The 22927-nt window shown below is 39.0% G+C and overlaps 2 protein-coding genes across 3 annotated transcripts in view; one reads left to right on the top strand and one right to left on the bottom strand.

The window, feature by feature from the left end:
- On the top strand, positions 1-13516 carry LOX (lysyl oxidase; the record flags this gene model as incomplete). Of its 2 annotated transcripts, XM_082074089.1 has the most annotated exons (7): positions 14-1238; positions 1687-1795; positions 3066-3203; positions 5243-5399; positions 7812-7907; positions 8051-8166; positions 9703-13516. In XM_082074089.1, exons 1-7 carry the CDS (start codon positions 491-493, stop codon positions 9707-9709), a joined length of 1371 nt encoding a protein of 456 aa, XP_081930215.1. In that variant the 5' UTR covers positions 14-490. The 2 variants fall into 2 exon arrangements, with proteins under 2 accessions (XP_081930216.1, XP_081930215.1); XM_082074090.1 differs by lacking the exon at positions 9703-13516 and having other exon boundaries at positions 1-1238; positions 8051-8170.
- The window catches only part of SRFBP1 (serum response factor binding protein 1), an 83030-nt gene continuing 72954 nt past the window's right edge, over positions 12852-22927 (bottom strand). Inside the window, exons 5-8 of the mRNA XM_082074091.1 lie at positions 22137-22218; positions 20484-21225; positions 20054-20091; positions 12852-19337 (exon numbers count right to left, since the gene is read on the bottom strand). Coding sequence (XP_081930217.1) covers positions 19150-19337; positions 20054-20091; positions 20484-21225; positions 22137-22218 — 1050 coding nt within the window. The 3' untranslated portion in view covers positions 12852-19149. The remainder of the gene's footprint in view (positions 19338-20053; positions 20092-20483; positions 21226-22136; positions 22219-22927) is intronic.

Genomic DNA, 22927 nt, shown 5'->3' with positions numbered 1-22927 from the left:
GCAGCCGTGGGGGAACTGTCAGGGCCGCACGTTTCCAGCCGCATTACGTGAACAAATGGCGGGGGCGCAGCCAGCGGGGCTTGTGTAACTTTGCGAGAGTGCCAGCAAGTTTAAAGTCCCTGGTCTCTCCTCCTCCTTCCCTCGCACCAGACACAAGCGCGGGCCGGAGAACGATGAGAGGCTGATTGTTTGCTCCGGCTCCCATTCGCATCCCCTCGCCTATAAATACCGGGAAGAAGAAAAGCCGCTCCCGCCGCCTCCCCCGGGCCAGGTTTCCTTTCCGACGGCCCGACCTGCCCGATGGCACTGGCTGGGTGCCGCTGCGTCTGAGACCCCGCTGCCTGCCGAACCCTTCTAGAGGCGCAGCCCGCACCCCCCGGCCTCCCCACATCCCCGCCCCAACCCGGGCAGTAAGGCGCCTCTCGCTCTCCGCTCGCCCCCTGGTTTCGCTCGTTCCTCTCTCCCGCCGGCACCCAGGAAAGAGGAGAAGATGCATTTCGCGCCGCCGGGGCTCCTGCTAGCCCATCTCCACGCATGCATCTACTGGAGCTGCCTGTGGCCCGCCGGTGGCCAGCAGCCGCCGCCCCGCGACCCCCCGCCGCCCCCCGCCGCCTGGAGGCAGCGGATCCAGTGGGAGAACAACGGGCAGGTGTACAGCCTGCTCAGCCTCGGGTCCCAGTACCAGCCTCCCCGGCGCAGGCAGGCGGCGGAGGCGGCGGGCAGCCCCATCCTGCTGCTGCGGAACAACGGCACGCTGCCGCGGGGAGCCGCCGCCCGAGCTGCCGCCGCCACCGCTGCGCAGCCCCAGCCCGCCGCCGCGCAGCCCCAGCCCGCCGCCCGCAGCCGGGGGGGCACCGGCGCACGGCACTGGTTCCAGGCCGGCTACCAGGCTCCTTCGGAGGGTCGCGCCGCCGGGCAGCGGAGCCAGGGGGCTGCCACCCCCGCGGCCGCCGGCGCGGCCAGAAGCGCCTCCTCGGGACCTTCGCGACACAGCGCTTCCACCAGCCCCGCCGGCGGCACCGGGACCGACGGCAACCGAAGCAGCACCGGGGCTGGCGGACTGCCGCCTCTCAGCAACTTCAGACCCGGGCGGGAAGATGTCATGGTAGGAGACGACCCCTACAACCCCTACAAGTATACGGACGATAACCCCTATTACAACTACTACGACACCTACGAGAGGCCCCGCCAGGGCAGCAGGTACAGACCTGGCTATGGCACCGGCTACTTCCAGTATGGTAAGAGCCCTCCCGTCCCTTGTCTTCCCTCCTCTCCCCTCCCGTCGGCCCCGCCGCGCCGGCCGCTCGCTCGCGTGCACGACGGTGCCAGCGCGGCGCGTCCCGACGGGGTGCGGTGCGGGGTCGGCGGCCCTGCGAGCCCCTCGCTCGGGGCAGAACCGGACCAGACAGGCGTTTGCACGGCTCCGGGCCTGCGGGAAGCCCGGTGGGCGGCTGGGGGCGAGAGGGCGAGCTACGCGGGCCACAGGAGGAAGGCCACCGCGGGGACCGGGCGTCGTGCTCGTCTTTGAGAAAAGGCGAAGGGCCTGAGCAAAAGGGAGAGCGAGCTTAATGGGCTCAGGGGTCCGTAGCAAAACGACGGCTCCTAACAATTGGGATGGAAGCCAAGTATTTGCAGACGTGTCCTGGGTTGATCTTGCTGTTATGTGGTTGGTTTGATGAACTGCAGGTCTCCCTGACTTAGTCCCGGATCCCTATTACATCCAGGCGTCCACATATGTCCAGAGGATGTCCATGTATAACTTGAGATGTGCTGCTGAGGAGAACTGCCTGGCAAGGTAGGCATCACTCTGGCTTTTGCCTGTTCACTCTGGCTTCTTGGGCTTCTGCACCCACTGCGGAATACCTGAGGACACAGTGATATGTGGAGAAAAGTGAGGCTGAAGGGCCCATGGAAACAGCTCAGTTTGTAACCTTCTAACCTGCGGCAGATTGTAGGGTGTGTACATAGGAAAACAATACTACCATATTAGAGAGGCAAACTACAGATGCCTTGAAGAACCTGCATTTTGAGAAAACATTTTACACATTTCTATTATCAGGCTCACTTGAACAAATCTGAATTTTGCAAAATGGAAGCACCTGAAAAAACCACTTGATTCTGGTGATTTTCATCTCCTTCCTCTAATCCAACCAAATAGTATTTAAAAAAAAGCCCTGTTCGTAATCAGCACAAGTTACTATTAAAATTATAACATGCTAATTGTTTCTGGGTCTCTGCCTTGTAATGTCTCTTAAGACTAAAATCTCCTTGAAAAGTGTTTAAAAGTCTTTTACCAGGTTGAAATAACAGCTTTGCTATGAAGTTAGGTCCTGTCCAGTTGGCAAAGAGGGATGTTTCCTGTTTTGTTTGGAAAGAAATCAACATGTCTGTTTTTCACCATTTTAACTTGTTTGATACCTTATCATGTAAACCAGATTTATTTATTTACCAGCATCATTAATTGATGTCAGACTGTTTCCAGGGTCATGCTTTTTCTTCACTTCACTGGAAAAAGAATACATGGCATAAGAAGCAGTATTTTTTATGCTAACTTTACAGTGAAGACTAATTGAAATGTTCTTACTGGGTATAAATTGACTAAAATATTCCTGTATTTAAAAGTCTGTAGATAATAGCTATGTGAAATAGGAAAATATAGCTGGAGCCTTTTTGTTTGTTTGTTTGTTTTTACAACAGAAACAAACATTCGTTGTGTGATCTTACATACACAGAAGTTATTTTGGTTAACAGCAACTGATGAAATTGTATTTTGGGTACCAGGGTAATTTTACAGCTAAGCAGTGATCTGCTTCAGAGATGGAGGCAGAAAGTAGATGATCACACTCCTATTTGTATTACTAGAAGCAGATCTGGGTCTTATTCAGGTCTTGGTCAGACCTCAGGCACTCCTGAGCATACCCTCTAGAATTCTTGCGCATCTCCAATGCATGATATTTAAGGGGGCTGAAAAGATCTGTGCTAGAAGTTAGTTCTGAGATAACATAAAGTGCTTTTAAAAGTGTTTCTTGCGTATACTTATGGCTCTTTTTTTGGTATTATTACAGCTCTGCTTATCGAGCGGATGTTAGAGACTACGACAATCGGGTGCTCTTAAGATTTCCCCAAAGAGTGAAAAATCAAGGCACGTCAGATTTTCTGCCCAGTAGACCCCGTTATTCATGGGAGTGGCACAGCTGTCACCAGTGAGTGAAGTGCTCAGTATGGTATCCTCTTATTATCTTTTTCACTAACAAATTGTCACTTACAAGGTGACATTTTCTAAAACTGCAGTGAAGTGGGGGGCAACCATGGGGAAACTTTAGCCTTTTACTGTCTGATTAATTTATTGGTAATTGGTGGTTACTTTTTATATAGCCATATGAAACCAAAATGAATATGAAGCTTATCTATAAGTATAAAACTCTTAAAAGTATAAATTCATTACGAGTCTCAAATCAGTTTTGACTGTAGCACCTTCTGCATTTACGTATATTTTTATACAGGTTATAGTCCAGTTACCTTTAAGTGGAACCAGTAAATAAAAGTCCCAATCATGTTAAAGTGACTGTGGAATATGTAAAATGTACGTGTACTAGCATATTCCCTATAATACATCATTGTAAACATTGACCCATACTTATTTACTTGAATTTCATGGGTTAGTTCTTGTCAAGGAATGGCCTGGTCAATATAGAAAAGACAAGATTCTGAGTTGACTAATAATATCAATGTTCTTATCATATCATGATACTTTTCATGTATCAGTATTGCTCTAGAAACAGCAAAATCGCTGGAAACACGGCAAGGCAAATGTAGAACATTTTCAACATTTTGGGAGCTGTTAACACTGCAAACTTTTACATTTTCAGAAAATAGATGAATAGTTTGCACTTTTGTTCAAAATTTCGCTAATTCATAGCAGGACCAATCATAAAATACTAGAAATCTTACCTTACTCCACCTTACTTAAAACACAATTCTGCTGTTGTGCGTACATAAGTGATAACTTAATATTATTCTATTACAAAAGAGATATGTAGTGTGGGCTTGATCTAAAGGCCCCTGGAGTTGATGGAATATATCTCTCTAGCTTCAGAGGCTTCAAGCTTTGGAATGAAAAAACAGTATCATTAGAGCAAATTCTTTAAAAAAAAAAAAAAGACTGGTATTACTAGCGATTGAAATCTTCCATTTGTAGAAAAGCCATTTCTTACTCTGCCATCATAGGCCAGCTATCGCTGTCCAGATGCAAAGTGTCTCTGATGTTGATTCAGTTATTGGACAGAAAATACTTTGCCTACAAAAAAATGCATTTCTTGTGATCACTTCCATGAGAGTGAAACAAACCCATTTGGAAGTGAACTATAAGTGCCGATTAGTTTGGCTAGCCACCAGACTTCAAAGTTAATCATCGTCATTTGTGCACCAGTTTTAATGTTCTTGACATGTGCACTTGTGAGACTTGTGCTCCTCTTCATTTTAACAATGTTTGAGTTCTGTTAAATTACAAGCTCAGTTTTCCATGTTTTTTGATAAAATGAAATTACAAGAATAATAGATGTTCGAGTCCACAGTAAGAGCTAGAACTCCTATTGTGTGAAAGCAAGAAAGCTGTGCCTAGATCAAAAGCATAACACACTTTTGAAACAGAGACTGCATCAAGTATGGACTAAAAAATTGTTGACATCAGACGAGTTCTGCATTGCCAGTACACAGAAGCTGATTTCTTTATGCATGTTTTGTTTTCACTAATGTTATGAATGCATTATATTGATTGAGGGCCATGGAAATGTGAAAGTAAATTACTGGGTTTTTGCTAGCAAGTAGCAAACTTCCCTGGAATTTATAGTATGTAAGGTAAGCATTCCTAGCAAAACTCTGGCTAAAGGCAGTTATAAGATGTACAATTCAACTACTTGCTATCAACTACTTGCTTTTGTTACTGGATCAGAGCTGAAACATGAAATTTCAGAAAAATAGTGCTGCTATTGAGTCTTTCTCTTAACAAATTAAAATATTTTATTTATTTATTTATGGAAGATGGCATTTTTATAGTCATTAAAATTAGAAAAATGAAAATAAAACTTAATTGAATGGCCAGTAATAGAAAAGTATACTAACATGCAAGTTCTGTGTAATTAATAAAATTTGGCCAAATCTAATTAAAGGTAGATCTGATAGGAATATGTTAAAATGTTATTGACAAGATGTGATCTATCTTTAATAATCTATGGTTTAACAGACATTATCACAGCATGGATGAATTCAGCCACTATGACTTGTTGGATGCAAGCTCGCACAGAAAAGTTGCTGAAGGACACAAAGCAAGTTTCTGTCTTGAAGATACCTCCTGTGATTATGGATATTATAGACGATATGCATGTACAGCGCATACACAAGTAAGAGTTGGTTCAGAGACTACTAAGTTTCTTTTCCCTCTGTAATTTATCTTTGGATCTTTTTTCTACCAATCATCTGACGCCCTAAATTACCTGATGCCCTAACTAGCTCTGAAATTCTCCATCGCAGGGGCCAGGATAGCAGTTTGGAGACATAATTTACTCAAGTACTGCTATATGTGGGTTTCTTATTAATATGCAGGGACACTCATTAGCCTAGCATCTCTGGTAATTAAACTACATTAAAACACACCACAAGTTCTTGTGGTTATAGGACTGGTCAAGCAAGCTAGAGGGAACTCGAGACAGAGTCAGTAAAGAAATTGTTTCCTGTGTTCATCCCCCCACAAACTGCTTGGTCATGTCCTTGTCTGGTCCCAGCGTTCATAGGTATCTTCTACCTTGCAGAGCATGGGGATGTAAGGTGCTGAATTCCCTGAATATCTATAGCTATTGGCTGGCAATCCAACACAGAAAACTTACAGCATAGTTTTATTCATATGTAGAAGGCTGTTAAAGAGAATGGCAGCCATGAGAATATCATGATGGGTGATATACAAACTTAAAAGCGTGTTAGGGCTTATTAAGGGAACAGGCAAAAAAAATCCAATGTACTGTTATGTTATTATACAAATCCATGATAGACTCTTACCTTGACTATTGCATGGAGTTCTGATCACCACCTCTCAAAACTGTTAAAGAAAAGCTTAAAAAAAGCCAACCAACCATCCCCAGGAGAATAAGGATGATCAGCAGCGTAGCATGGCTATCACACAGAGAGATTTCATAGACTATTCTGTTTTGAAAACCAGAAATAATACCAAATCTTGAGTGGTCCTGGATGGAAAGAAGGAAATGTTGATATTCACTGTTCCTCACAGGATATCCAAAAGCAACAACTTTAAAACAGAGTGGAGTGCTCTTTTGACATATGCATAAAGTATTAAATACCTTGCTATATGATATTGCAGAGCTCAAAAATATCTATATGGACTCAAATTTAGACAAAGTAATGGAGGCTATTAAACACAAAAATCTGATGATACCCCGTGCCTTAAATACAGTTAAATGTCTGGTGAAAGGAATTTTCCTGGGTAAAGGACATTACACATACCATTTCTTATGTTCTTTTTTCCTCAAACATCTGCTGCTGACCGCTGTCAGAGGCATGGCACTGAGCTTGATGGATCTGTGGTTTAAGTCAATGTGACCATACTCATGCATAAACTTGTATCCCTTATTCTGCAGTTTTAAACCTAGGAGGTAGTTATTTTATCACAGAGAAATGCCAGCTATGCTTCACTGGCTGACGTGTCCACATTTGCATTTTAAATATAATGAATGATCTGCAATACATGAAGGCTTCGAAGAGGTTTTATAAATGTCTTTCTCCTTCTGTAGACTATGACATCTAACTTAGCAATATACATATTTTAAAGCTGAAGTATGTGTCACTAAAATCATGACTGTGTCAGCATTTCCAATGGAAGTCCATATTTCAGGGGTTTGTAATTGGACTGTAAAACTTTCCTCCAGCCTCAGACTTGGCACATACGTGCAAGAGTTTGAGCGGATCACCAGCTGGGTCAAGAGGGAATTCCTGCAGGACTTGGGTTTTGTGCACTATGCGTGTCACCAGCGCAAATCAGCTTTGCCAAGAGCAAACTGTGTCAGCCGTGGTTAAGGACACTGGATCTGAACCATCAATATATTCATATGTGGAGCTTCTTACTAATGTTCCTAACAGCAAAGAAGCTTTCAGAAAAGATTCACCTAGAAGAAAGGCTACATTTTCAGTTCTCTCAGATTCTTGTGTCACTATTTGCCTGAAGAGGTGCCATTTCAGAGCAAAACTTGATGTGAAAATGGCCCTAGACTCTACTATTCAAAGATGGCATTTTGGCAGAGTACACCTATAACTAAAAGTTGCATCATTCCTAAGGGTAGAGACAGGTTCCAACATGGTGATCAAGTGTTTATTTAAGGATCTCAGAAGCTATTTACTTGAGATTTATAGACATTCAGGTCCAATTTTTGGTCAGTTTTGATTTTATTCTCACCTTTGTAAAGAACTGCAAGTAATAGCATCAACAATATTTACATAAAGGGAGTATTGTAACAAGTGATAATAAAATACAGATAAAATACAGGTATCTCACAGATGAACAACTATCAATGGTATAGGTGTTTGTTATGCAGTAGTAATACAGTGCTGTCTATAAAAGCGATATATTTACATATTCTAGTTTAGTTATTCAAATAAAATGCCAAGAAAAAATGAGGCTAGTTTTCTGAGGTAATTTTCGTAATGAAATGAGAGGATTAAGTATACTTCAGCCTGGATGTCACTAATGTCTAGAATGTTACCATGCCCAATGATTTTTTGACATCCATCTTAACTCTGTTTTTAAGGGACTGAGCCCTGGCTGCTATGACACTTACAATGCTGATATAGACTGCCAGTGGATTGATATTACAGATGTAAAACCTGGAAATTACATTCTGAAGGTAAGGATTTTAGGAGTGGGGAGGTTTGGGGTTGGTTTGTTTCTTTGTTTTTTAAAGAAGCAAATCATATGCATGTGTCCTTGTGAATATAAGTTATCAGCTCAAATGTGGAAGTAGACAACAATGTACTTTCTCCCCTTAAGGTGAGTGTAAACCCCAGCTATTTGGTGCCTGAATCCGATTACTCCAACAACATAGTACGCTGCGATATACGCTATACAGGCCACCATGCATATGCCTCTGGCTGTACAATTTCACCGTAAGTACATTCCTTTGTCTTTGCAACTGTTTTATACTCATAGTACTAAAGCTGACACACAGATTTATAAAGCCTAGAGATTCTTTTTGTATTGAAAAAATAAGTCCCACCATTAATTCCAGCTATATCCATTTATTTAGTATGTTGTTTCTTTGGTTTCAGGATCTAGTGTGTTAATTCAAAATTCAGATGGAACTTTTCAAAGGTCTTTTTTGGCAGGAATGATGGGAACAGTTCCTTTGCTGTTGATAACAGCATAGCTTTCCAGTCCTGGCCTCCACTAATTAAATGATTTCTGCGAGGCTAGCACTGTTTTTTATAAATTATTTAGGCTTGACAATCATAAGTGAGGATTCTGCTCTTGCAATCATGCCATCAATCTATATAGCATTTTCAAAATTGTTGCTACTACTTGGGCTGCTAGATAACTACCTCTGGCTCATGCCTTCTTTGTATTTGCACTAAAACCTTTCTGTGCTCATACAATACCCATTTACAGCATCCACACACAACTGCTGAGCAGTTACAGAGCTCTTAAAACATTCTGCAAAATTCTGCACATGTATGTTACTTTGCTCCTGCTGCTGACGCTGCAGCCATTCTTCCTGAAACAGTTCTTCCACTCTCCATTTACAGTTCAGTTCTTTAACAGTTTGAACAATGCCACAATTATGGTTTTTTTTCCAAAAAGGCAAATTCATTTAATAATTGTTCTCATGGTTGATCTATTGTAGCTTAGTTATCTGTGAAACACAGACACACACACAAAGCAATCAGTCTTCTGTAACACAGAGGTAAGCAGTTCTTAGGATAATATTTTAATTGCCCATACAAAATATTTACTAAGTGATTTCATTTGGATTGCATAAACAGTGGGTATTAATATTCTGTAGAGGTTCGTGTGAGATAAATTCCTGAGCAGTAAATGAAAGGTAAAATAAATGACCAGTATAGTCTGCTATAACAGCATCAGTGAAACATACTAAGTGAATTTGACTATTGCTTAATTAGCCTTTAAAATATTAATTCCTTACTTTGTATTAGGAAACCAGTAATTAAGTGAGGCATTTTTTCATGCCATTGTGGAGATTTGCACTTAAAATCGCACTTTGCTCATAAATGTGAGAATTTAAATGGCTTCAACAAAATCCTCTATTTGTTCTCGCTGTGTGGTGGTCAGACTTGCAGGAAATGGATGAAAAGGAACAACAGGTGTCTTGCAGGTCATGAGCCATTATTTTTGGCAGACCTGAAGCAGGAGCTTTTAAAGCGTTTCTGTGTAACAGGACTAATGGGAACATCGTTCTTGCTCACATTCAAGTGGAAGGGAAATTTATGCTTCATGCCTTTAACGTTTAGTCTACCCATCTAACCTCTTTGAATGTTATCAAGGAAACATATCATGCAAGGTGAGGAAACAAAATCTCTGTTATTGTTTGCTGACATGCACCTTCAAGCTGACCAAAGAGTGTTAAGCAGATACCCTTTTTTATCTGCTTCGTCATCTGTATAACGTCGTTTCTTTTCTTTTGACAGGTACTGAGAAAGTTGCAAGAAAATGGATGAGAGGTGCCAAATGTTTTGAACTGAAATATCATTGTATAAACTTCAATAGGATGTAAACACTATAGAAACAAAAACTACAGAGCATACACACATACACCCACACACCTTATGTGATATTGAAGCACTTCAGCTGCTTCTCAACCAAATCTGTAACTGGATTTTAAGCATTTAAATTGGCATTAGTTTTATTACTCTTGAAATGTGTGGAACTGGTGATTCATGCACAGATCCTTTGAATTTTGAAAATCTAACTCATTCATTAAAACACAAGCATTTCTTAAGTCCTGAAAATTGGGAGTTTATGTGATAATAGACTTTAGTGGGAATATTACTGGTGAATGAGTTGAACATATTTTAAAAAGTAGCAAAAAATTTATGTTAAATGAATTAAATAAAATACAATAGAAAGTACTAATTTCAGCTATCTCAGAAAATAGCAGAATGAAAAACAGCTTGAGAGTAATGCTACAGTACCATTAATATAAAACTTGCTAGGACACATTGATATGAATGAGAAAAGTATGTTCAGTTTTCAAGGACTATTAACATATAGCAGAGAAATACATATATATATATATATAACAGTTATAACCCCTGCAAGAAAAGTTATGTTTACATTTTTAATACATTAGAAGTTTTTCCATTTTCTTAAGTAAAAACAGATGGGGTTTTGAAAGAAACTTTTCATCTGTGGAAATGAATTAAAGAACTTATCCACCTTTCTATGTTCAAGAGATTTTTCAAGGTGGGGCTTTTAAAAGACTTCTGCAAACTTAATGTGGATAAAAAATAAATACTTGTCCAGAAAAGGGCTCTTGGAGATGAAGAAGAGTCCTAAATGTAGTCATCTGTGAAAAACATCCAACTTGAACAGGTTAACCATCAAAATAATACAGGCAATTAACTCAGGTGGCACCACAAACAGAAGTAGGTCAGAATCTCTACCAAAGTATTTTATAATGAAAAAGCCTACTACCTGCTTCCCCCTTAAGTACTGTATTTGACTTTTAAAATGTATATCTCAGTATTCAAACAATGAAGTTGAAAATATGCTCTATATAGAGGGAGAACAGAAGCCCTGCTAGGCTGTTCAGGAACCAAATACAACATTGTTAAGGGGAAAAAAATCCAGCCCAAATCAAAGTTTTTGCTGAACTGCTTAACTGGTGCTGCGTATACCACTCCTCCACCCATCCCCAAATTATTTTGCTTTTGCAGTGCACCCTGCTGTAAGCTACAGTAGCTGTGATTTTGTTTTTAAACTGTGAAATAACATATCACAAGGGGATCTGGTGGTTTTTTGTTTTGTTTTGTTTTGTTTTTTTCCCCCAGAAGATTTCTTATTAAGTAAAAGGAAGGATCTACTTCTGAGACAAAGGGATGTAGAAATACTGATTGGTATTGATTTAGTCAACGTTTCAAAACACCTAATGAAACATGGAAAGCTCAATATCTTCTTAAAAAATTTGAATAAGACATTCAGTATAGTTAAAAATGAAAAATCTGAGGGATATGGAGAGGTTTTATTATCACCATTGAGAATACTTCAGGCAGTATTTGGAATGATTTTGTGCAATAGAACCCTATGGATTTACTTTGGTAGTTTTACGATTTATTGTAATATCCTTTATGGATCAACTTGTTTGCTACCAATATTTAACCTTATTTCATAATTATAAAGTGTTTCCACCCTAATCGTAACTTGGTTACAAATTTACACAACTACAATGTATACTTAAAAGAATCTGAAAACCAGCAACCCAGTGATTATTATCCAACATTGGGAGAGGGTGCAGAATGAATACTATTTATACCCGCAGGTCCCTTTTTATTTGCTGAGAGATCCATTTTAACAATTAGTCACCAGTACGGGCAACAAACAGAAGCAAAATTTGGAAACTAGGAGTATTAGAAAGCCATTTATTACGTATGTCTGCAAAAACTGGAGGTCTGCTCAAAGTCTAGGCTTTTGAAATCTCAGCCTAGAGTTTTTAAGATTAAGTGGTGTTAAGGGATGCACGTGCATTCACCTTTTTGTAGACTTGAGACAAAACTGTGGTGAAAGTCCCGACAGCAGCTTGGGCAGTGGACACAAAAGCTACTGTAATGGAAGCTAGGCTGTGGGCACGGGCTGCTTCCTGGCAAGAGGTTGTGTGCTCGTACGTCCTGTGCCTGATGCTAATGTGGAATGCTGGACACAGAGCAGCCACAGAAACTGAGTTTATCCCTCGACTTACGAGGTAGTAACCTGCTCACATGCCTATACCCAAACCACTTGCAGAACTCCACAGAAGTCAGCAAGGAGCCAGAGGACCTTGAGCATCTGTGTAGGTGGAGCAAGTTGTAATACTGAACTTGGTCCTTTCAGTGGGAATGGCCTGGTTCGGCAAGGTGCTGAATGCCACAACTTTGAATATTGGGGATATTGTAGCTACAAAAATGTAGCTTTTTTTTTTTTTCGGTAGCAAAATATTGTATTTGTTTTGAAATGTGTGTTAAGCAACATGACAGTGATGTACAATAGCACAAAAATTGCCTAAGATAACATGAACAGTCTATTTAGAAAAAAGGAGGGATTTTAGGATTAAAAAAAATGAATGGATGTGACTTTAACTTCCCCTGTTCAACTATAGTAAATCGTAATACAGTAGAAAAGTTTATTATATAGCATGTGTAGAAGTAGTTCTAAATAAGGGAGTGCCAACCAGTATTTTCAGTATCTTGGCTCTGCAGTTTTGACCCAGACACTTTAACTTACTTTTTTCATACTGGAATATATTTATGTGATTACGTGCATTTTTGTTGAAAAACATTTATAAAAACTGTTTGATAAAAGCTTATTCAGCAAATTATACTTTGGAATACTTTCTGCCAGATATTTGGCTTATTCCCATCATCTTTGCAAGGCATCTTGCCATTGGTCTCAGTGGGAGCAAAATCAGATTTAGATTTTGTGAGAAATCTAGAACAAACTTGCTCTCTTGCAGTCTCAAATTTCCTTTGAAAAGCCGAATTGTAAAAATGTGTGTGAAGCAATTACCTCCCACATTTCAGATCTTTAGATAAATATTGCACATAAGGAACATATTGTATGCCAGCCAGGTTCATTACAGGAGGGGTTTGTTATGTTTTTTTTAATCCTGAAATACATTTGATATTTGCATATTTCTAGACAAAAGTGTAAGAAAAATGACAGATTGGTCACCAATGGAACCAACGTATTGTGTAGATGATGTTTTTGTGTTAGTAAAAGTGTACTTGTTTTCTCTCTGCTCCAAAGTTTACTATGCAGTGTCGAATGAGTGCAAACACCAGCTGTACCTTCCTCTAACCATTCATACATCATTTGCATTGTACTCATTCAAAACCAGCAGGGTGAATTTCATACATGAGACATTGAAAGGTGGTTTATCCTGTGTCTCACATTTATGCTGATAAGGCATTTTCATTTTCTCCACATCCTAAAAGGTGCTGAAAGATTTTAACTTGAATTAAAACCAAAGAGTATGTTATTGGGAGGTTTTTATTATGCAACTAAGTGCTAGATACAGTGAAATGCCACTTGTTTTTGCAACTTTTTTGAAGGTTTTTCATTATTTCCTTCACTTTTCTTTCGAGTGTCTTAATTTCAGTAACTTTACATCTTTATCTGAAGCGCTCTAATTTATAATATTCAGGCACTAGCTTTATATTCTTCATTGCACTTTCATATTCTTGTGTTACATGCCCGTATAATGGTTGCAAGTTTATGTGAAAATGACTTGAATAAAATGTTTCAAGCGTGCTACTTGTCGAAGTATTATACTTCATGCATAGGCCAGAACCATCTCTCAGTGAGAAAGCTTCAATTAAAGTTGTTGTATCTATTTGGAAATGAGGAAGATTCTATCATGTTGACACATTCTCAGAAAAAAATGTCGCAACAAGTTAGAAACAAGAAAGAAAAAATTGCAAGGCATGATAAATTACCTCTCACACGACACAAAGGCTTAACATGTGAAGGTGTAACAGGATGAGGTATGGTTCATCAGAATACAAGATTTCCTTACCATATTGGCTGTCTCTGTAGGAACAGGAACTTAGAAACCACTTTCATAACTTCTGCTCTAAAACCTTTACTTTAATGGAAAGAACATTTGAGCAGTCCATGGTAGAAAGTCTGCTAGAAAATTGACTAATACATTTAACACTCAGTTATTCCAAAAACATTTTACTCTTTGTTATTTACATTCTCTGAGTACAAACCAATGTCCTGCTGCCTCTTCAATCTGTATGCTAAATGAATGAAATAGGCTAAATTGTGAAGCATCTCTTGTCCTGTCACTGATGGATTAATACATAAGAGCATGGTTAAAAACTTTGGAATGTTCACTCCAGTAAGAGGTTGTCAACACTTAAATATCAACTCATAGCACTCTTGACTTTGAGTAAATGGAGACCAAAATGATGTAGTAACTTTTAAAATTCATAAAATAAATGTAGAATTATTTCAGATATAAACAATGTTGTGATTATGTTTCTATGATTTATTTAACGAAGTTATTCTTATACTGCTATATATTAGAGCCAAGAACTTAAAATTGTGAATTCCTGCAAGTACTATGCTTACAGCACAGAACTCACTGTGCATCAGAATGCATGCAAAACCAAAAATGCAGCAAAAAAACTCCACATGCAATTATTGCAGAAGGTGTCTTTGAATTCATTGAAAATAAAGCACCTCCAGGTTTAAAGTATCTTCTGCCTGCTATTGTACTATCCCATTTTCACATTAGATCACCTGCCTAGTATTGCAAAATGATCTATCACCTACCTACAATTAGAATGCAGCCCAACATTTTTGGTTAAGAAAGTATTGCTGTAACTGAATTTTCATTCAAGCCCTATTTCTCCTGATCTAATCTGTCCATAGAAACTGATGGCAGAAATATTTACATCTGTTTGGAAGTCTTCAAACTGGTGCTATAATACCTGTCTTTCTTAAAAAAAAAAAAAAATCACATTTAAACTAACATTGACTCTCTTGATAGACATTGTTTAGTCATTAAGTCTGAACTGAAAAAACTGCGTACCTGAAGCAGTCTGGTAGTATCTGACAGAATGTACCCTGACTGGGAACACTTATTCTATGGTATGTCGCTGAACTGGAAAGCATGGTTCTGAAGGTTTTTTAAATCTAATCATCACAGAACGAAATAACTTTCCATATCATTATAAAAATAAATCGCTAGTACTTTGTAAGAGATCTCTGTCTAAACACTGTTACAGATAAAAGTTATGTTAAAATAATGTATATATTGAAAATGTTATGTTGTTACAATGAGGAGAAAATGTTCTGAACTTTATCAACAGCCTCCAGATAAGTTCATAGGTTTATCAGTTAAAAAAAAAATGCCCAGTTGCACATAAAAGATATTATCAAATCTCAGCAATCACAACTTGTTCGTATAGTTTATTAAGGCTGTGATACAGGTGAGTCACTAAGCACCAGCTAGAAGTAGCAGTAACCCATTAATATATGAGGCAATGCCAGTAACCTAATCTCCTCTCATTCATATTCAGTGTATGTTATCTTTTTTCTTTTCTTTAAATAAGTGTTTTTGAAGACAAAAAAAAAGATGTCTTGATAAGTCAGGCTTCCTTCAGGAAGAGTTCTGTGGCCACAAATTACAGCTGTAAGAATGGAGAAAGGAACTTGTTAAAATGCCAAGATAAACTAATGCTTTTAGATCTCTAAGCACATGTAAAAAAGCACTTCAGAACACAAGCTCCTTAAGAGTATTTTAATTAATTTTTTCTTCTTTCCCAAACTATCTGCAATCTTTAATTTTTGGTCTTTAATGTGAATCGGCTTTTAAAAATAGATGCTTCTCTGCAGAAACAAAGATAAGCTGTCCATGAAAAACTATTGTAGCTGAAGACACCTACCAAAAGATTTTTTAATTGCCTTTTATTGGAATCAGAGAAGTCGCGCACTAAACATCTGTTTGACGTAGCATTCGGCTAGGACTTACCTATTTAAAGCATTAAGGATTAGCATTTGCACCTGGAAAACTTAAAAGTTTGTCTACAGCACATAAAACCATAGCTTTTTCTAGAAAATATGACCCTTCCCTACAAAACTACAGTAAACATGTATCCATGTTTATTTTGATGCTCCTGGCCTTAAATGTTGTTCCGTATAATACAATAAAAACAATAACTGAAAACACTGGAAAATGGAAGGGTATTCAAATTTCCAACTCCTGAGTAGCAATGCCATTCAGGAGGATAACACCACATACAGTAACATTTGTTTAGGATGCAGAAGAGAAAGCCTAACCAAGTGGGGCCAAGACATGCTTAGATAACAATATAAAATAGAACAACCAGAACATTTAGCCTTCAGGAACTTAACACAGGACGGGAGAATGGGCAGAAGTTGCTGGGCTACAAATAACATAAAACATCTGCAGGAGAGAGGTGGCAATATCAGCAACAGATTAACACTAGAAAATGTAAACTTGTTCCTGTCATTTGAGGCTATTGTCATCCCAAGTGGAATACACTGAGGTATTATATGGTGACTGCATGTTTTAGACACAATCAGTAACTCTAGTGTGAAGCGACTGATGGTTAGGGAGTCATTGCTTGACTCAGTCCTAAGTGTACAAAATCAGAAGGAGCAGATGAGGTAGGAAGAGACCTCTGCATATCATTTATTTCAAACGCACTGTCCAAGCAGGGTCACCTCAAGACAGTTACCCAGGACTGTGTCCAGCCAGGTTCTCAGGATCTCCAAGGATGGAGACTTCAAAATATTTCTGGGCACCCGTGCCAGTGCTCTACCACTCTCTCAGTGAAAAAAGCTTTCTCATTTAAGTGGAATTTATTGTATTTCAATTTGTGCCCATTGCATCTTGTGCTGCCACTCAACAGCACTGAGTCTGGCTCAACCTTCTTTACACTTCCCTTCCCCTGCCCCATATTTATACACATCATGGTCTCACAGAGCCTTCTCTTCTCCTGAACAGTCTCTCAGCTCTCCCAGTCTCTACTTCTTTGTCATATACTTCAAAGCCCTTAATCATCTTGGTCACCTTTTGCTGGACTCACTCCCATCTGTCCATGTCCCTTGTGCACTGGGGAGTCCAGACTGGACCCAGCACTTCTGATGTGGCCTCCCCAGTGCTGAGTACAGGGCAAGATCACCTCCCTCATCCTGCTGGCAACACTTTCTAATGCAGCCCAGGAGTCTGATAGGGCCTTCTTTGCCAAGACACAGAAAAAGATTGTTTTTCATAAAAGTTTAATACACAGGAAGGACTTCCACACCTTAAGGGAATACAGATTTCACAAGTTCACGTGGATTTAAGAGCAGATAAATCTGCAGAAAATAAATCCATTAAGGATTATTAAATACAATAACCCACAATATCACAAGATGTCCCTGAGCTCTAAAACAGGAAGCTAAACAAGCTGGAAATTGGAAGCACTGTGTGCTTCCTCTATGCCTATGCTTAAGCATTCCTGTTCGACAAATGTTGAAGGTATTAGGCTAGATGGACATTTGGTATGATGCAGCGCTATTCTTAGGCATTACAAAACACAGTATCACAGTATCACAGTATGTTTGGGATTGGAAGGGACCTCAAAAGATCATCTAGTCCAATCCCCCTGCTGGAGCAGGAACACCTAGGTGAGGTTACACAGGAACATGTCCAGGTGGGTTTTGAATGTCTCCAGAGAAGGAGACTCCACAACCTCCCTGTGCAGCCTGTTCCAGTGCTCTGTCACCCTCACTGAGAAGAAGTTTCTTCTCAAATTTAGGTGGAACCTCTTGTGTTCCATCTTGATTCCATTACCCCTCGTCCTATCATTGTTTGCCACCGAGAGGAGCCTGGCTCTGTCCTCGTGGCGCTCACCCTTTATATATTTATAAACATTAATAAGGTCACCCTTCGGTCTCCTCTTCTCCAAACTAGAGAGACCCAGCTCCCTCAGCCTTTCTTCATAAGGGAGATGCTCCACTCCCTTCATCATCTTTGTGGCCCTACGCTGGACCCTCTCCAGCAGTTCCCTGTCCTTCTTGAACTGAGGGGCCCAGAACTGGACACAATATTCCAGATGTGGTCTCACCAGGGCAGAGTAGAGGGGAAGGAGGACCTCTCTCGATCTACTAACCACCCCCCTTCTAATACACCCCAGGATGCCATTGGCCTTCCTGGCCACAAGGGCACAGTGCTGGCTCATGGTCATCCTGTTGTCCACCAGGACCCCCAGGTCCCTTTCCCCTACACTGCTCTCTAATATGTAATTTCCCAAGCTATACTGGAACCTGGGGTTGTTCCTGCCCAGATGCAGGACTCTACACTTTCCCTTGTTAAACTTCATCAGGTTATTCCCCGCCCAACTCTCCAGCCTGTGCAGGTCCCGCTGGAAGGCAGCACAGCCATGGCAGCACCACATGAATTGTGCAGTGTATTATATTATGCCCACTGCAGTCATTTACCAAGTTTCCAAATTTATTTAATTATGAAAGTTAACTATATTTAAATAAACAACACTATTAAAGATGAATTACAAGTTCAGAATTTTTTTTCAATTAAGCAGTAGGAAAAGCCCTTGAAGAAAGTTACAATAAAAATTTTACCAATCAAACCAACTCCCAAACTCAGAATGGCACTTAAAAGTCAAATATTTCTTAGCGTACAAAGACCTCTCAGTTTTTCATCATTCTTTCAGAAAGTGCAAGACAGACATGTTGGAGTACCCAGAAATATCCTCCAGGACAACAGTATTAAAGACACTCAGTTCTTCAAATCTGCAGTATAATCAAAGGACAGAGATGACAATTTAACACGCTAATATTTTATTGCTCTCCAGAAACTTTCATATCATCATGCATGCTACTGATCAGCTTTACCAGCTGCCTGATACATTCAGGAATTCTTAAAGTCTGTTCAAGTTTAAGAATCTCTTAGTTTTTTTCAGTTAAGATGTGTTTGATAATACAGTCCTACGATTATCACCTCAGTATTTTGTATTCTCCTCTCTCTCTTGACAGCCAAGTCCTTGTATAGTTTAAAGTACATTTTTACACACACAAAAAAGCTCCAAAGAATCTGTACTATTTCTACAGGGTACTAATGATGTTCTTAGAATCCATCAATTCACGTTAAGGGGTATTTCATAATTTGTGGCACTATATAATGGGACCTATGAACCAAGACCATATGACCACATTCATCAACAGACAGCATATTGAATAAATGAAGTAATTTTCATAATTGAATTACAGTAAATTCTAGCAGTTGCTATTTTACAGGTTGCAAAAGATAAAGACAGTATAACAAAAATGTTCAAACAGTAGTTGTAACACCATGAGATGCAAATCCCCAAAGAGTATTTTTTTTTTAATCTCGATTTACATATAGTCTAGTCATCAAATCTAATCTTTTTGCCTTGGAATGCTGTAATTTGAGACATTTGTTCCCGGCGTCTCCTGCTTGCTTCCCATGAAGGATGAAGAGGCTGCTCCAAACTTGCTTTCTTATTGTCGCATTTAATACCTGCAGCTTTTGCAAATGGTTGCTTCTTGAGCTGTCGTTCCTTTTTAAGAAGAGCTGTGCAAGAAGAACAAAATAAGACATTAACTACATCATGAACCTTCATACAAATATGCTAAAACTACCTTGAGACTGCAGATATTTTCAATAATTTCTTAATGAGCCACAGAGAACACACTCATCTGAATTTTCACACCAAGATTTCCTAATCTTGCAGCCCAGTAAATTGTCACTTAGTAGAAAGCAGATAGTTAAGATTTGTTATTATGGATCACATTCAAGATTTGTGCAGACAAAGAGCACAATCTCAACTCCTTCCTTCACAATAAACTAATAAGATGTTATACAATGTAACTCAATAAGACTGAAATTATATCCTTGATCCAATGAATTCCAAAATGGAACCATGTACTATCAATGGAATAAAATACTGAAAGAACTATTGAAGGAATTACTTATGTGATAACCTGCTTACAAAATCTGACACCTTTACCTGTACACAGGTAACACTAACCACTCAACATGAAGACAGATGGAAAAGCACTTTCCTGTGTAAACCCTACTCTACTTCTAATATTGAAAGAAAGAAACAGTGAACAATATCCAGACTAAAATGAAACCTCCACAATTCGACCAGTTTACTAAAAAATGTTAAAATACATGCAAAAAAATTGAAATGAAACAAAAAATAGCCTATCATGTTTAGATTGCAGAGGCAATAAAATCTCAAGATGCTTTTACTTTTATAACTTTACCAGGCTAAGTAAACATACCTGTTCTTCCATTTTTGAGAGGCTGGTCTTTTGTATTTCTAAAAATAAAGAGAGAATTCAGTTTTTTTTCAACAAACTTGTAAGATGACAAACACCCATGAATAATGAATCATAATCACCCAAACACTCATGCAATGACCTTTCAAGCATAATGTAATTTCCTCTTTGTTAATAAAGAAGTAAAAATAGAAGTATTCAGTAGTGACTGGATGCAGGTCTAGTTAGGAATCCTATGTATATGTCAGTGCTAGTATGAATGTGAAAAATACTTAAGGGTCAAGAAAACATAAGACTGCAGAGTACTATATATGAAACTATTTTAAGCTGTGGTTGGCTGAAATTCTCCTGGTTTGGTAAGGGCTACTAAAAAATCACAACAATTTCCACTACTGGGAAGGAGGGAATGGTGAACATAAGTGGAAAAGTTTACCTTCTTCTGTTTTGAGACTTCTCATTAGAGGTAGACAACGAACTGCAGAACAGTGATTCTAGCCTGCTTGTTTTTGCATGTGGCTTTCCTTCTTCCAGGGTCACATTTTGTGCTGTCCCAGGCGCTGTGTTCTTTTCATTCTTCACTACATTTTTCTGAAGCTTACCCTTTTCATTTGCTGAAGAACGATCATCAACTGCTGCTATCTTGTTCTTTCTTTTTACTTTGCCAATGAAGAAATCATCATTGCTGTCACTGTCAGAATCTGATGACTGGTTATAAAATCTCTCTTCAGTACTATCATCAAAGTACTCCTCTTCATTAGGTTGCTCCTGGTCACTATCATCATTAATTACTTCTTTTATTGCATTTAATTTGTTCATGCTCATATTTTCTTTCCTTTTCTGATAGCCAAGTTTCTTTCCTGTTTTATTCTGACTGACTGCTTGCACTTCTGCCTGAAATGAAGATTCTTCTGGAGCATATACTCTTTCCATTTCCACAGTTTCCTGCTCAGATTCACTCTCACAGGGGTCTTTACACACCCTGTCAGTTTCTGTTTTCACACTCTTTTTTGTTTTGTGTTCATATCCTTGCTGTCTACAAGCTTGTTTAAGATCTTGGTCACCCAAACTACTATTGAAATGTTGTGCTGACTTAGGCTGTTCTTCTGACTGAGCCTTTTTTGCAGGTATGGTTGTGGCTGGGTTCTTTCTTGCATCCTTAAAAGCTTTTACAGCAGCTATACAAAGGCAAGAAGAAAAATATTTTGTTGCAGCTACACGAGTTTACAGAGTTATTTTAACATAATGAAACATTTTTGCAAGTTAGATAAGTTGTACTGAATAAGCATATTTTGACTGTCCTTATCAATCATTCACTGAACACATGGAGGATGGAAATACCTTAGAGTACAGCATCAACAAAAGTGAGGAAAAGAACCTGAAACTATTACCAACTGAATACACTGTTAAACTTGGGTTTAACTGTGAACTCTTCAACAAATAACCTGCAGTTGTTCATCTAGGGCATCACTTTGTGCGTAAAAACTGCAAAGACACAGTAAATTGCTCAGAAATAACTGAATGGGTGTTTTCAATACTCTGTTATTAACAAAGTAACTTTGTGACATTATTACTAGGACTCAACCCTTTTAAACATCAATTTTAGTTGAAAAAAAGGATTGTAAAGACAGGTTCCAGGAAAGTTGAAGGGACTCATTTGCAAAAAACCTTTTAGCTGCCTTTAGAAATCCAGCTGTAACTTTCCTTCCACCTGTGTATCTGATAGTTACTGTGCTCATTGCCAGTTCAGTCCTATTTAATTTAGAGATACTCCATCACATGCACTCGATTTTTAGAATTCCCATTATGAGGCCTGTTTATCCTACACCCTATATCTTAAATGTCATATAGCATACTGTCACACATATGCCCATTTCATCCAATATAAATGGCTACAAGATGGTGACAGTTCACTGCAGCTAGTTAAGGTAATTACAAGAGTGGTGTTGTTTTTGTGGTTTTTTTTTTTTTATTTGTTTGTTTTTTACCTTTCTTTTTATGCTGGTTGTTCATGTCTGGAATGTACAGCAGCAAGGTAACATATCAGTAGGCTACTGAAGTCATAAACAAGTTAATATATATTTCATACCTTTAAGTTCAACAAATTTGGGCTTCAAGATGGGGTGTGTTGCAAGTCGTGCAATGGCTCTCTCAGTGGCAGTACAATTTGGCTATATAAAAAAAAAATCCAAAGGCATGAAGTCAATAGAATTGTGAATACTTACAGAGGTCTGTATTGGTTATGTTACAATGCAACTAATGTGATTCTGGACTATCAACTGAACAAGAGGAAAAGCTTATGACATTGTAATATTTGAATATTTCTTATTTTTCCTGCGTTATTGTCATCCTAAAGGAGGAAAAAACTGACTACCAAAACATTGACGGAATCATAACAGACATGTAAATCTGTGATTTCTCAGGTTTTGAAATGGGATAACATGATTTTTATTTTAAAAGTGTACGAGACACGTTTTTCAGAGCTAACACACTGAGTTTACATTCACTAATTCTTTCAAGTGCAAAGCAAATTTATGAACCCACCGAATAAAAACCATCGTATTGGCAGAAGGCATTCTTCATGAAGGAATACAGCAGCTTGCAAGAAGTGCAGTATGGATGCCATAAAAGTAGGCAAAATGACACAGCAGGTATTGAAGGAATGTATATTTAATGTGGTTGAGAGACAGTGTCTAACCTGATTTTACAGACAAACCACCTTGAATTTTCTGTGGTAGAATACTGGAACTCTGTAGACTGATTCAAAGAACAGATATGATCTTCATGCTTTAATTTAAAGAAAAAGGAGAAAAGTAGGAATTTCTTCAATTTCTGACTTCCTTTTTTATATCTTAGAGACCATAGGTACAACACATTGTA

Source organism: Streptopelia decaocto, assembly GCF_964273445.1.
Source record: "Streptopelia decaocto genome assembly, chromosome: Z".
NCBI classification, from domain to species: domain Eukaryota; kingdom Metazoa; phylum Chordata; class Aves; order Columbiformes; family Columbidae; genus Streptopelia; species Streptopelia decaocto.
This window is presented reverse-complemented; position numbering and strand designations above follow the sequence as displayed.